General features: G+C 30.8%; 1 protein-coding gene across 1 annotated transcript; it reads left to right on the plus strand.

Annotated features, from left to right (window-relative positions):
* The first annotated feature begins 831 nt into the window (after positions 1 to 831).
* speck (GNAT family N-acetyltransferase speck) lies at positions 832 to 15,410 on the plus strand. Its single transcript, XM_088238206.1, has 3 exons — positions 832 to 1,274; positions 8,952 to 9,151; positions 12,460 to 15,410. The coding sequence occupies exons 1-3, from the start codon at positions 951 to 953 to the stop codon at positions 12,653 to 12,655; spliced, it is 720 nt and encodes a 239-aa protein (XP_088094332.1). The 5' UTR covers positions 832 to 950; the 3' UTR covers positions 12,656 to 15,410.
* The last annotated feature ends 962 nt before the right edge of the window (positions 15,411 to 16,372 follow it).

A 16,372-nucleotide genomic window follows, 5' to 3' on the forward strand; every position in this document is an offset into this window, starting at 1 on the left:
TAATATTGTTTGTATTGTACCATTTTCTTGTCAATAAACGCCGTATCTCGCAGTGAAACTATATTTACTGTCAGAGGAATAACAGTAGATTATTTAAATTGTTACAAATAAATATTATTATATTGAGTAAATATCATTTACGTATTATGTAATTAATATATATACAAAACAATATTAATAAAAACAATTGTTATTTTACGTATTTTAAATTGAAAAAAATATTGTGTATTGAATTGTTTTTACTGAACATAAAAGATAACTTTTTTGTGAAGACATTTTTTTTTAGAAATTAAACGTAAAAAAACATCATAGCAAAAATTTGGACGATTCCAAAAGGTTGGAATATTAGTTTGGTATTAAATAATTGCTTAATGAGGGTAAATAAAAAATCGTATTAAATTAAGAAGCAAATTAATTATATTGTTAGATATAAACGGTTTTTTTATATTTATAAATTAAATATTATCCAATAACATGAACAAAAAACATTGATATTTATTTATTTATGCTGTATTAAGTTAGTTCATAACATCTTAAGAACTAATATAAACTTTTAATAACATTACAATTTTTTTATCAAAATTTCTCAATAATATATTTTTTCGAATTAATTTGAAATATGTCGATCTTTTCTATTTCCTTTATTCCTTCAGGAAACTCACTGTACAGCTTCAATCTCTTGTACAATGAGTTTTGAGATTCTGTTTTTCTCCTCATTGTTACCAATTACCAATTATCTTATCTTTTTTTCTCCCTTGTTTCATATGTATGCCATTGTTGGTTAAATTTCATTCTTGTTTTTGTTTTATTCATCCCCTTAAATATTTTATGTATAAAAATTGCTACATTATATTTAATACCGAAACGATAAACTGAGGTTTTCTGTTATTTTTCAGATTGGCGAGACGCTGTCTTCAAAATTGGCGAGTTTATCCCTCAGCGCTTCAGTCATGATGTCCACTCCGCCAGCTTTCCTGACTCCATCTCCAGCACTATCATCAGAAAAGGTCTCCAAGACCCTCGACCCCGGCTTCAAGACGGAAATCATCAAGGTCGAAGATTCGGAGAGAGTGCTGACTTTCCTCAGAAAGAACTTCTTCCTGGACGAGCCCCTTAACGTAGCGATCAAGCTGATGGAAGGCGGGGAGAGGTGCAAGGAGCTAGAAGAATTTTCGGTATCAGATATTCACCAAGGACTGTCAGTTATGGCGGTTAGTAATGAAGGACAGCTAATGGGTGTTCTTTTGGGAGCCGCTGTACATAAAAAAGATAAGGTAAACTATCGTAAAATTATTTTTTTTAATATTTAATGACATTTTTACAAACATGTATAAAATTACAATAGTCCTGAAACCGCGTACGCGCATCTCACTGAAGCTGACTAAACTACTCATAAATGAGTAGTTTTACGTTTTGGCCATTAGGTACTCTGTAGACTTCACTTAGTACGCAACTGTCGATTTAAATTCAATTATTTATTTATTTTTATTTGTGAAAAAAACAACCGTTTTCACATATATTATATACAGAAAATAAGATTACAGATGAATGAAAATTGTGAAAACAGTAAATATAAATTTTCCACAGTGGTGTAAGCTATTGATTAAGTACATTATCAAAATAAAAGCAATTAACTTAATTAATACTGTAATCTATTGATTAAGTACATTATCAAAATAAAAGCAATTAACTGAATTAATATTGTAAGCTATTGATTAAGTACATTATCAAAATAAAAGCAATTAACAATTGTTAGGCACTTAGAAGTTGCAAATAAAATAACCTTGAGAAAAATTCGAAAGAAATTCCTCGCCAGTAACAATTTAAACACTGAAATGAAAAATGATTATCTTAAGCGAAAAAAAGGGGTGCCGAAAATCTGAAATTCAGTCAAATCGAAAATTAATTAAAGAGATCGGAATAACATACCGTAAAAAATATTCATTCCCTAATACAAAACATAAATTGTTTATCAAACATCCGTGATATTGTAAATAATTTGCAAGGATGTGCTTTCTTAGGGTCGTCCTTGAACCCCGAAATGTTTTATGGTTCTTGTTGCTATGGCAACCGAGGAGGTACTTAGCAGTGTTTCTCAATGTTTTTGTATTCGTATCGTTTACTCAGTTTAGCCAACACACCTGTGCTATATTATCCGTATTATTATCTCTCTGATAATTCAAACCAAGTATTTGCCCGATTTATTGATTTTTCCATTACATATTATTGAAGCTAAAATTACCTCAAAAGTAATACAGGTAGGAAACTAGTAAGTAACTGAATATAGACCGTGAAACTCAAAAACGAAATGACGAAATTTCGAGAACATCTTACGACGGATTATACATCGAATATCACAATGAACGAATATCACAAATCACAATGAACTTCGCGTTACATGCATGGCGTCTAAGGACCAGACCGCGAAACCTCTAGTCTTCTAGTGACCGACCGAATTTTCGGTTTTGGCCAATAATTCGAGTTTCGAAAAATCGGCCAAAACTTCGGCTCGGCCGAAACCTGCGGTCGACAAGTATCGGGTGACGTTCGGCTGTACTCGGGTGGAAAATTAGCACAATGAGGAACTTCAGCCCTACGGGAAATTGGATCCAAAAAATGTTTTTTCGCTCGCGGTAAAAATTAGAGCATTCAATTGTACGGCAAAGTTTCTTGAAAATGTACGAAAAAAATAATAAAAAAATATTTTAATGAAAACCCACTACTTTGTTTGACGTCACTGGTTCATATGAACCAACCAATGATGTGAGAGCTGAGAAGGACATCCAGTTGGCTTACCGTAAACGAACCAATGGGAAGAACTAACAGAGAACAACCTCTGACGTCACACGTGAAGTTTTTTCAGAAATACAAAACTTTAAAAAATCATAACACTGATAATACGGTATGCAAATATTTAATATATTTTTTTAATAGTCTATTAACAAATAAAAAAAATAAAAATAGACACTGAACTTCCGCATTAGAGATATTGGAGTATAGTCATTTCATATAATTAGTAATTGAATTGCCATTGTTAAACATAAAAAAATAAAAACTAGGCTTATTTTGTGATTTGTTGATTAATACCTACTTTTGTAATTCTTTATAGTTAATAATTTAATGTTCCTAAAGCGTTTATTGAAGAGCTGTTACATATAAATTATATGCGTAACATAACAAGGAATCAAAAAGCGCTAAAAAAAACAACTAGTTTATTAACTAAATTTATGCCTTTTAATTCACAGTGCACTTTATTTAACACTTATTTTATTTTTATTTATTTAAAAATTATAGTTTTCTATGTAAAGCTTAATTCAGTGCTAAAAATATAACATGAAATATAATATGAAATTATACAAAAAAACAAAGCATGTAAAACATTTTTAAACAGGTAAAGCTCACTTTGGTTAATGTGAGCTTTACCTGTTTAAAAAACAAACAATAATTATAATCTAAATTAGGTTATAATTATTATTTACAATTAAGGTTCTAGCATTTTATTTATAGTTGTTTAGAGTGAGGGAAACATATATCGATTTCAGAAAAAAATTGTTCCAATAATTTTGGATTATGGGAAAAGATTCATTCTTATTGTTTTTTATTTATTTAAATAAATTCGTTTGGTTTAACTATAAAACCGCCTAATTGTGGTCGTTTTGAAGTGATTTTTAACTTATTTAAATAAGTTTCGGTTTGGCTGAAGCTAGAACAGAAGCTGAAATTCAGTTTCGGCTGAAAATCTTGTTTCAGTCGTTCACTAAACGTTTCACATGGCAAACATTACAAAAATATTTTTTTTCAAAAACAATTTTTTTAAATATATGCAAGTATATTATAATTTGAAGATGGACGCTTCTTCATTTCTTGGACTAGCATTCCGTTCACAAACCTCTACTTGGATTATTGATAAATGCTAAAAGTATACCAATGAAGTTCCTATAATTATTAATTGTTATAACGGATTTAAAATGATATCAAATGAACTATAAAAGGATCCACAGTTTCAGAACTGTTATCTAAACTGTCGCGCCTTCTGTAAAAGGAAACGAAACGAGTTTTCCCAACAAAGGAAAACTTGACAGATACGCCTGAGTTAGGTAAGGTTAGGTTTAGGGAGAGGGGAGGCTGTGAAAGATGAGAAAAGGGGGGTAAGTCTCCCTCACTTAAGGGTATATCTACTCGACATAAAGCCGTTTCGTAATTGGGGGTTTCTAATCCAATATAAAACTCGCTTAAGATAATTATTTTTCAGTGTTTTAATTGTTACTGGCGAGGTATTTCTTTCGAATTTTTCTCATGGTGGAAAAAATTTAAATTTCCGTTTTAAAATACAAAGTCACTCGAGTAAATACGGGTATTTCTCTCTAGACTAAAACGATAACCCGTTCTTTATTTATGTAATGAAGGGGACGTTAAAAATACACAAATTCTTCAAATAAGGCTATGAAAATTATACTAAAAATAAATATATATTCTACATTAGATACATTAGAAAGAATGCACAAAGAAATTGGCTCGCTCACAGTAAAATAACAAATAAAATATAATGTTGGTACATTTATTCCCTTATTTTAATCCCTTATTTATTCCCTTAATTATTTAATGCATTTAAATTGGTTTTTCTATACATAAAATAACTAAGGCAATAAATGCAATCAAATTTAACCAACAATGTCATACATATGAAACAAAGGATTAAAAAAGATAAGATTACCAATGAGGAGAAAAACAGAGTCTCAAAACTTATTGAATCATAAATTGAAGCTGTTCAATGCGTAACCTGAAGAAATAGAAAGCATTGAAATATTACAAATTAATTTTAAAACATGTTCTTGAGAAATTTTGATGAAATATGTATTGTAATGTTATTAAAAGTGTAAATCATTTTTTGAAATGTTATCAACTAACTTAATAAAGTATAAATAATAAGGTTTTCTGTGTTACAATAATCTATGTGATCTAATTAACTTCTTACACTAAAAATCTCATACCTTCATAGCTCTCAACATATACATATGTACATATACATGTCTGTCCATAAAATATTCCGAAACGCTATTTTGACATACACATAAAATAAGGAAGTTCAGTTGCATATTAATTTATTATAATATAATAATATTTATCATATTACAAAACAAAGCTTTAAAACTGATGAGTTTAATGATTCTTAAGAATCATTTTGAAAAAAAAAACAATACACAAGTGTAAATTAGATTTTTAAGTTTGTAAGTAAAAATTCTTGATGGAAGGTCATTGTAATTTATTATAGAAATCAAAGACGAGTGATACTTTAATCCACAAATTTGGAATATCCAGTGACCGGTTTCATCGCTTTTGCGACATCTTTGAGACTGGGTATGTGTATAATATTATTAATTTTAAAAAAAACACAGAAATTTGGAAAAAAAATATGAAAGCAAACATAAACATGATCATAATACCGGAGAAACAGTAAAAATCAGCGAAAAAAATGGCGAAGTCACAAAATTCTATTTTATAAAAGGCAGTAAAAATATTATGAAATGGGAAAAAACATTTATGAAGAAAAAAATATATCAAAATTATATATATTATATTATGTATATTTTTTGTTTTTTACAATATGCATTTAATTAGAGGTAAAACAGAGTACACAAAAATAAAGGATAATTACATAGCAATGAAATACATAACAGTAAACAAAAAATCCCACTAGGCCATATCCTGTTCGTTGGTATACAAGGTTTATGAATTTTTGCTCCTTTAATAAATAGACAGGTATAATATTTGTTATTATTAAGAAAAAGAAAAGAAAATATTCTGTAAATGATTATAAGGTACTTTTTTATTTTATAGTAATTAAAAAAGGAAATACAAAAATATAACTAAAAAACATTCCTTATTATTAAAGAACAATAAAATATATGATAGAAAAAAAGAGTTAATATTTTTAGTTTGAATCCAGGATAGTGCATATTTTTTAAAAGAAGGAACATTTTGAAAGTTTGGGACAGTGAACTATTGTCAGTAAAAAAATAATTTAAATTTTTTGGGCCTATAAAATATGCATGTCACTGTGTTAGCCTCGTTTTACAATGTGGCATTTCTAACACACGATTCCTTCTTCGATTTATTTGAATTACTTGTAAATACATTTTGGTTCTTAAATAAATATATTATAAACATTGAAAACAATATCTAAAAGTTTAGCTTCTTGGAAAAATTGGAAAGAGGGAAAAGTGCGATGTTTGTGAAGCATTATTTTTTAGATAAATTTTTGAACAGTTTCTAATCGGTGAATATGGTTTTTATTAGCTCCCCCCCATCCAATTATTCCATGGGAAAGCGATGAATGTAGTGTAAGTGTAAGTGCATAATAAACCATTTTAATAGTATTAGCTGGGCGTAAATACTTAACCGTTTGAATACATAGGTTAAATATCTCAGTTTATTAATAATTAATTCAAAATGATTAGTCCATTTAAGTTGACAGTCAATGATTACTCCCAGGTGTTTTATGCACCTTTCAGACTTCATATTTTCACAGTTATTACATATGTCAAGATTACAATATTTATTATGAAACATTATATGAAGGTAAGAAGATTTAAACAGAACGTTAATAAATATGTATTAAATATATATGTATAAAAGGCAATGTTCGAATGGTTGTTCTCGATGGACTCGATAACTACCGGACCGATTTGCGTGCAGTTTTCAGATAAATGTACATCTTTGCCACGAAAAGGTTTATAGCTCATAAAATCTTCAATTTATTAAGTACTAAAAAAGTTAGGAACGTAAATGTTTTTTTTATCCATCACCCGGGTTGCATTCGCCGAGAATGCGGATACAAAAAAAATGGACGGAGGTTATTTTTTAATGCATAAAAAAAGCGTTTTTTTTAATGTTTACAAACATCATTCATTTTTTTTATGGATCTCAGTTAGATTATTTCATTGAATTCCTTATAAATTCTACCCATTTATTTCTTTTTACTGGTTTTTATGTTGTACTAAAATAATATCAACTAACATTCGATACCATTTTGAACATCGCATTCCTGAATAAAGTGCATCCCCGAGAAGAGCTTGACATTCGCTTAAAGAATTCTTTATTTGAAAATCATCTTAAAATAATTTATGAATTATTTTATGTTTTGGAATTTAAACATAAGCAAGTACTTGGGATTCGATAGACCGATTTTAATTCGATAACTGAAGTATTATTAAAACTAGTTGCCATGTATTTTTTTGTAATTACACCATTGCCTTTTATATGTATAGATGTAAAAAAAATATTTAAAGGCGGTTAAATGTTAAAACAAAAAGTATTATGCGTTATTTTTTCTACTGTACTTACTATACAGACAAATTTCAGAAAAAATGTGGATTGCTCTTTTAAAATCTTTGTTAGGCAATTTGTACAGCATGTACGTATACATTATTGACGTGCGTCTATATTAAGGAGCAGACTTATTTATTCTGTGAATATTCTGTTTAATAATTAAATTGAAATTATTACTCGATCCAATAACAGTATTATCGGCTGCGTAGGAGAGGGGTAGGGGTTTGTGGAGGAATTTCTTGTCCGAGAAATTAAGGATTTACTACATTTTGAAATTACTAATTATTATAATTTTTTTTCTAAATGGATTTTTGGAAAAAAAATATTAGGATTTTTTTAAAGCTTACCATGAAGAATGTTCCTCTGAAATTTCACGGTCTGGCCCTAAAAAACCGTGTATGGCCTTGTGTACAAACTGGTAATGGTGTGAGTAGTGACATTTATTGATTAATGCGGAAAGTGGATCAAATCATTTTTAGTTAATAAAATGCATGGTTCCCATATGGACCCTTTCCAATATTTAAGTCAATTTATACATAGGTGTAAAATAGTTTTGGGTTTGTTATGTCACTTCTGCGCTGACTACTTCAATCATCCAAATAATGAATCCAATATTTGACTTAGTTTAATAACGGCAAAATTTGGATTTATCTAAAAAACGAGATGAACTAATTACCTTTTTGTGTTTTTCTCTTGTTAAAATTATATTAGCAACACTCTTTATTGACATTTTATATATGTTATTCATCATTTCCCTTTCCGCACCCAATGGTGTATAGCGTACTGCATAGATACACCAATCACAGTGCGACTTGATTGTCAAAACTACATGAAGGTAATATGATCAGTCTTATCCTTGAGGTGCCAATTCAGGGACTATGAAATATTCAATTGTAAAACACATTTTCAAATAAATATTACATGTCAGAAATCGAACCTGAGACCTCTTGCATGGTAGGCAAACGCGCTGACTGCTATACCGCGAATACGACACAGGTATATACTGTATTGTTTAGAGAATAATGGCTTGTTTATTCACTTGAAAGTGGCATAGTTCAGCATATAAAGTAGTCACTGAGGAGACGTTTTTATATTATAGAGATAAAAAATCTGTACCTCAGAGGTATACGGACGCAAATCCAGAATTTGATGAAATGACATTTCAATTTTCGTATCCAGTTTATAATCATGTCCATTGATTTTGCAAAAATGTTTGTCTTACAATGAAAGAACCAATGTATTAAGATACTGAAAATACAAATGAATGCTATAAATTATTAGAAATCACTCAGAGAAAGTAGATTATTTAGGCTTTGGTTGAACACTTGAAGTTTGGATTTGCATCCGTCTGCCTCTGAGGTACAAGCTGTCAAAAATGTGTTGCCATGATCAAAAAGATGCAAACTGGTTTAATGAAGTTATCACTTTTGAAAATTCATTCATCAACATTGTTTGTAAAGTTTTATGAACCCAAGTATGAAAAGTGGCAAACCGTTATAGCAAGTGGTAAAACGTATTACCGAGGAGGACATGTATATATAATAAAATGCAAATGGCAGAAATGCCATAAAATAATTAGTAATACTAACTATTAATTAACACCTTTTTAATGGTATTTCCAGGAAGGCGAGGAAGACTGGAGTATTGGTTGTGAGCATCCAAAGTTCGTGAAGACCCTTCGTTTCCTGTACCAGATGGAGCAAGCTTGTGACATCTTCAGTTACCACCCCGGCCTTGACAGCCTGTATGATGTAAAGATTCTCAGTGTTGACAGTTCTTGTCGGGGTAAAGGTGTAGGAGGAGTGCTCACTCAGAAAGCTTTGTAAGTACACTGTTTGTGTTTTTTAAATTCAAATTTTTGTAAGCGGAAATGACACATTGATCAAACAAATAATAATTTCACAAAGAGCTCATTAAAGTGGAAGGAGTTCTACAAATACAATAGTTACTAGATACTCCACCCTGATGCTGCAAAAACAGTTAAACGTTAATACAACTTTCGGTCAAAGAGGATTGGCCTACTACTCGGTTAAAGTGTACAATTTACTTTCATTTATCAACTAAATAACTAAACAAAGTTTTTCATTGGAGCAAATTTAATAGAATAAATGATTTTTTTTTTAAAGTAAACAAATAAATAACCTTAGAGTCTATACTCTAAGTAAATAACTATCTCTTTGAAGTAAATATAAACCTTGTACATTACAAGCAAGGTAAAAGAATAATGCAACTCACATATTTAAAAAAAAATCTACTTCCATTGTCCATAAGAACAATTAGTAAGTACTCACAATATAAAATTGCTATTAGGAAATGGATAGTGGTGGTGGGTTGCGCACGGATCGATGAGTGGATCAAGCCAAATAGGTAAAAATTTGTGTACTGTTTATGAAATTTAATCTGCAGGTCCATATAAATTGGTTTTATTTTTTTATGGTTATTTTCATTTATATTGCTTATTTTGTTAATGATAATTAGGTTAATTAAATTAATTATGTTTTTAATTGATTTTTATGTTAACTTTGTTAAATAACTAATTTAAGACATGTTTTACTTATTGTAAAATGTTTCCCCCAGCACGGGAAACCCCAGTGAGGGAACATTATTCTGTATAAAAAAGGAATACAAACATTGTAAAAGTATAAATAAATAAATTCAAATCTACAGTACGCAGTAGCCTATCGTAATTAAATTAAACGGATAGGTATACTGGTACTTACTTGTTTATTTATTTAAGACTTAATTTGCAAATTCATACAAAGGTTTATTTATATGTATTCCTAGTTTATAGCTCTGTATCCAGGCGGGTGATGAATACAGTTCTGTGTGTTAAATAGTACCATAACCCTGGACAAGTGCTTTCGAATTGATAACTGCTCTCGGATAAAAATCCTGAATAAGAAAATCGAGTGGAGATAAGTTGTAACTTCTTGAGGTCTTGGGTTTGATTCCTGGTAGGGTGGACGAGCGATATTTATTCGACAAGTTGTTTGAACTGCAATATTTCATTGTTCCTGGACTGGCACCTGAAGTGTGGGACTGATCACCTTATCTTCATGTGACAGATGATTGAAATACGCTGCATTTACGAGTAGTATACCAAAGCAGTGCCCTATGCCCCACTAAGTGCGGAAGGGGAATAACGATGATATTTATTATATTAAGGTGGCTTTATTCCTAAAGGTAACTTTTACTAGCTACCCAAACATTTAAATGGGAGAAAATAATTCTTGGACATATTGCACAATAGAAGTAGTGATTGTATATTAAAAATTAATGGATTCAAACTAAGAAAATGGATGAATAAAATTGACTTAAATGGAATGTAGCGTAATGCAAGTGTTTTGAAAGTGGAGAGGAGAGAAGGAAAAGAAAGGAGATTTTTTTTATCAAAGCTAAAATATTAAAATATAATTTGAAGAAACCTGAAGCAGAAGACTGATCAACTTACTTTTAAGTAATAAATTATCAAGATAATTTTTTTAATATGAGTACCATTGAAAGCATCCACCACATACCTGAATCCGTTTTAAAGACTAAATGTCTTTCTTTGGATTCACTCATACAAGCAAGCATTTTTTGTTATTCATTACGAATTGATTATATTTCTTCCTCTACTTACCAAATTCAGTAAGGAAAAGTGTGAACAAATTTACAACTTTCAATGTTCCTTTAACTGTCACTCTAAACCCCCCCTCATCGTCTACAAGGTAAAGACAAGGGGAAGTATAAATAAAATAAATAAATAAATCTATCACCCAGTTCAAACCCTTTTATGTCGACAGTGTTTGGAAACGTTATTATCTACTCTCTAGAGCACCAGAACATCCTCGGTGTAATGAAAGTATCCACCCCTTTCCCGAAACTGTTCATAAAGTCTTGTGTCTTTCTTCAGTTTCGCATATCACTTTCATTTTTTTAAAAACTAATTAAGCGAAAATTTAATATTTCTTTACAATCAATCCGTGGAAATAACACAACAAAGAAACTTTAAAAGCTTTCATTGTACCCCTCACTGCAGTATTGTCAATTTGTGATCAATCAAATACATCACCACAATCACAATCACCTTTTTCTAATTTCCCAGTAAGACAGTGAAGGAATACAGTGTTAGTTCCAAATTGAGACCGCGGCCGCAAGCTCCAGATCCCGCCTCGGATAGGAAGAAGAACGTAGTAATACAAACCAATCAAACAACGACACTAAACCCAAATACATATAGGTCCGGTGTATAGGTACCAGTAACTTTTCTTTGTCGGAGTAACCAGTTGTGGTATCTGGGCGTTGGATGTTTTCAGCTGTGGGTCACCGAATTGTGGTCCGATCACCAGTTGTGGTGATGGGCAATAGCGGATGAAATATCATGACTATACCGTACGCTTTGTAGGTAGGTTTATAAGTGTGCTTACTATGCACTCTCTGGTGGATATTTCTCTGTACTACTGACTAAAACGCAATGTAATAGTTTAATTTAAATCTTATATTTGACATCTCGCACGTCGTCTACTTTGTATCTCATAAGATTGCTTAATGAACCATCAATGATAAAAAATAAAAAGACTACTTACATAAATATGGAATACTGCTAATTATTTAATTACAACTTAAATCATATTTTAAAATTTGTTATGGTGGAGGCAACGATAAAATCATTTAGCTGGAAGATATTACTTTTAGCAATAAATCCGTCAAAGTACTTATTCTTTGGACTTGAAGTTTTACATAAATAAATAAGATCAATTCAACAATTGTGAATCTTGTGAGGTTGTGACGAGGTGTGTAGAATAGAAGAGGCCGTGTGTAGGATTTTTATAGGCTTGCCTACGTCACTGATCCTTAGAGCTGCCAACTTTGCGGGTCTCTCATCCGTCTCGTTCAGCAACTACTTTGAGGTAACACAGTTGCAATTGGTGTACCAATGCAGTGCCCTATGCAGCACTGGGTGCAGATAGGGAAATGATTATGATGATGATCTTGTAAGGAATGTCATTACTTATATAACATTAAAGAACATCAAAATTTTTAAAATTATATACTATTCTGATGTTTTTAAATTCTCGACTATTATTTTTTATTTTAAACGAAATAATATTAAATGTGAATTTACAGCGTTTTTTCTTATTATTTCAGCGACCTCGCTCGAACTGCTAAGCTTGGTTTTCTCAAAATAGACTGCAGCAGTTTCTTCAGCTCGAAGATTGCAGATAAACTTGGTTGTAAGGAAAACTTCTCGATGAGCTATACTGATTACAAAATAGACGGGAAGCAAGTATTCGCCCCACCATCTCCTCATACACATTTTTGCATCAAATCCGCGAGGCTCTAAACAAACCAATTCAATTTTAGACTTGAAACCTTTTAACGATGGAATCAAAGAGAAATCATATCGACTGAGCTTTGGGATTACCTCTTACACTTTACATTTGACCTAGCGCACTAAATGTTTATAAACTTGTGATATTTAAAGTAAAATCAAACAGTATGTTTGAGATTACCAAGTATTCTTGTTTTGTCTTAAATTATTAAGGTCAACAATTTACCCAAAGCTAATGTATTCAATGAGACATTGTTTACATGAAATTTAAGAAACACCTTTCAAATATCAACCCCTTGGAATAACAAGTTTCCTTCTCATACTAACACTGTACTCAGAAACAAGGTCCACAAATTGTATTTAATAACTAACTGGATGCAGTTGAAACTTTCACCATTTACTAACTCCTTTAATATCCAGTAGATGGTGTTAGTGTGTATTCTTATTATAAAAAAATATGGTTCAGTGCTATATAAGCGAGTGACGTCACTGCGACCTGTGTAGATCTATTGTGATGGGCCCCCGTAAATTAGTTCTCGCCATTCAAGCCCCGATCTTTAAAGAACCTGGCTACTGAGTGGAGGGCATGTGTTTTCAAATTGCTAAAACTCCCCCCTCCAAGCTCAGACTCTTACTATTAGGTAGAGGACGAGCGCTCTAACATTTTTAAGCTAAACCAGTGGCCCAGTGCAAATAGATCTGTTTTCACTCGGTAACTCAAATCAATTCAAATTCTTAGTTACACCAAGGGGTCGATATGTTAAACTAGCAGGAAACTTGGCAAGAATGATCTTATTATAATCTATTTATCGAAAAATCAAGTATTAAAAGTGTTTGATTTAGGCTAAAATAACCTTCTGGAAAGGTTTGTAAATTTTACAAGTTATCATATCTTTAAACTACGAAATAATCTATGAATGTTTTTTGAGGTTAAAATTAGTTTTGTATCTAAGTACAAAATAAACTTTACAGATATAATGTGTGATAACCATTATATTTTATATTGGTTCGGTCTAAAGAACCATAAATAATATCAGCCTACTATGATGATACATAATATAAACATACATCGTTTATTTATTTATATAAATAATCATTATGTGGGTATGTGGGTATGTGGTACATTGAAGCAAATATTATGGCACGAATAAAAGAAAACTATCATATTTAACTTGTAAAAAAAAATACAAGAGTTGAGTTCTTTGTTTTATTATGTAAACCATTAATGTCATTTGTGAATGATTTTGAATAACTCTGGTACTGCACAATATTTTTTCTGGGTTTCAGTCTGTCATTTTTACTATTTACCGAGACATTGTTAAAGTAGTACCCAGTAAACCTTATTGTGCATCTTAATGGCCGTGAAAATCTAAAAAGTTCAACACTGGTACTGTTAGATAGGTAAGTAATAACTAAAACATTTTTTTTTCTTTATTATTTCCATGTAACTTTTTGTTCAAGTCTCTAAATTAATTTTTTAATTTAAGCATTTCCACATCTACAATTACTTGAAAAGTAAAAAGCAATAATCATAAGTAATTAAGAACACATTTGATTTTTAAATTTATATATACAAAATAGCATTAGAAAATACATACTAAACTACTTACCAGTAAATATTTTCAATGGAGATAAATTATTTTGCATTAATACTTGCATGCATCATCCAATTAATACAGAACTGGTTGATGCTTGCATATATATTTATGTTTACCATTTCTGATATAATATCTTCCTCGTGTTATGTACGAGATACATGGTTTTGTTTACATTAGAGTAACAATCTGGATTACTCAGGTGTCAGTTGTGTGCATTACTGAACTTACTAATTTGTGATAAAAAACGCGGCAATTAAAATATGTTTGAGAAATGACAATGTGTGTTCAAAGAATTAATATAATATAATGATAAAAAATATACCATTTAAATTTGGTAGACATGTAGATACTTTTGTTAGTTTTAATATTCCCAATTAATTATTACAGTTACAATTTTTTTTTAAGTGAGCCATACTTACCATAGATATTATGAAAAATACATATTTTCGATTAGTAGGTTTATTACTCAGAGTAATAATTCGCTAGAGAAGCTCTTTAGCTCGATTGCATAGATCAAAAGGATTCCAAATTTTTGGTTCGGTTTTTAGTTCACAACGAATGTGTAACGGACGGTTTACGTTTGCGCTTGAAATTCTTGAAAAAAACCTGAGTACATACGGTCAGTTGTATTGCTGTAAACTGTGCTAACTTCGTGATTGATAATCATATAATGGTTTTTGTCCATATGGGAGACTCTATTATCCAGCCGAGTATTATTACTCTAAGGTTTTTTATAAATGGACAATGCATATTTTACCTAAATTAGTTTATGTGCATTTTTAAAGTTACTATTATTTTTAAATCTAGATCATCTGAATAAATCATAGAAATATTGGGAGAAGCACGTATTTTAATTCATTATTATTATTATACACCTATTTATTTTCTGATTTTCTAAATTTGTTTTATTTAACATAGTCTTCAGTGTAAACAATTTTTTTGGTGTGTGCATGGGTGTCCTACACTAATACAAAAAATGTCTTTATATTTTGTACATACTGTTTGTTAACCTTATCAAATAAATAAATGAATCAATATATTTAATGCAATTTAATTCATATATTCACTGCAGATTTTAATTTTACAGCATCTAAACAAAAATAATTGTTAAGCTCTTTAAAACATGCACAAATAATTATGTATTAAAATAAATAAAGTGTCTTTGTATTTATATTGAGTTTTATTTTTAATTAATACATCATAGTTGTGTATTTAGGACAATAATTAAATCAAAGATCCTAAAATGTAAATAAAATTTCATAAATGTGATGCAGGTAAGATGGAGAACTGTGAATCCAGAATCGGGTTCTATTTTCGCCCGTTGTGTTCCTTTCATATTCCCTCTTTCCCACCTGCTGTAGTAGTAGTAGTAGGCATTAAACCAACTGATTTTAGGTCACATTAATAAAACTATTTGAGAAAGACCTCTTCAGTCATTTTATTTTTTAGTAACCTAAGTAAGTACAAACTACAAAAAAAACACTAAATTGTTTCTTGAAATCATTAAGTAATTTTTGACTACAGGAAAACGGAGACATTTGCCAAATTTTAAAGGCATCTGAATAATTCCTAGATAAAAAAAGTCCTCACCTTAAACATTATTTGTGTAACAAATCCTGTCCTGACCGTGATCAGCCACTCTATAATAATGGACAGAGGATTGAGAAAGTTGACAGCTTTCAATACTTGGGAGTTCACAAAACTGAGGATGGAAGCATGCATAAAGAGCTCGCAACCCACCTAGGAATTGCGGGAGCATCTTTTAACATGATGCGTGTTGTCTGGAACTCTAGTCTATACACGGTCAAAACGAAATGCCGATTATTCAACTCTTGTATAATGCCAGTACTCCTATATGGGCGCGAATCTTGGTACCTTACCAAAGCTCAGAATACCAAACTTCTGAATTTTTAAAGAAAGTGCTTGAGGAGAATATTAGACATAAAGTGGTTCGATTTCATAACCAACATTGAAGTCCGAGAATGGACGCAACAGCCTCCTATAACGAGCGTCTTAAGGATGCGGCAGTGGACCTGGCTTGAACACATGCTACGCATGCCTTAGGAGAACCTAAACCCAAGCTGCCTGTTTTTCAAACCTGCGGGCTCACGCCTTCCTGGAAGGCCGTCGA

Source organism: Micrasema longulum, unplaced genomic scaffold, assembly GCF_059751315.1.
Source record: "Micrasema longulum isolate JH-2025_06_02 unplaced genomic scaffold, ASM5975131v1 h1tg000109l, whole genome shotgun sequence".
Lineage (NCBI taxonomy): Eukaryota > Metazoa > Arthropoda > Insecta > Trichoptera > Brachycentridae > Micrasema > Micrasema longulum.

Excerpts from the sequence above, each read along its gene's own strand:
- speck (XM_088238206.1), top strand. The coding sequence starts at position 951 with ATGATGTCCACTCCGCCAGCTTTCCTGACTCCATCTCCAGCACTATCA. Across the intron at positions 1,275-8,951 it reads CTGTACATAAAAAAGATAAG|GAAGGCGAGGAAGACTGGAG; the intron begins GTAAACTATCGT and ends TGGTATTTCCAG. Across the intron at positions 9,152-12,459 it reads GTGCTCACTCAGAAAGCTTT|CGACCTCGCTCGAACTGCTA; the intron begins GTAAGTACACTG and ends TTATTATTTCAG.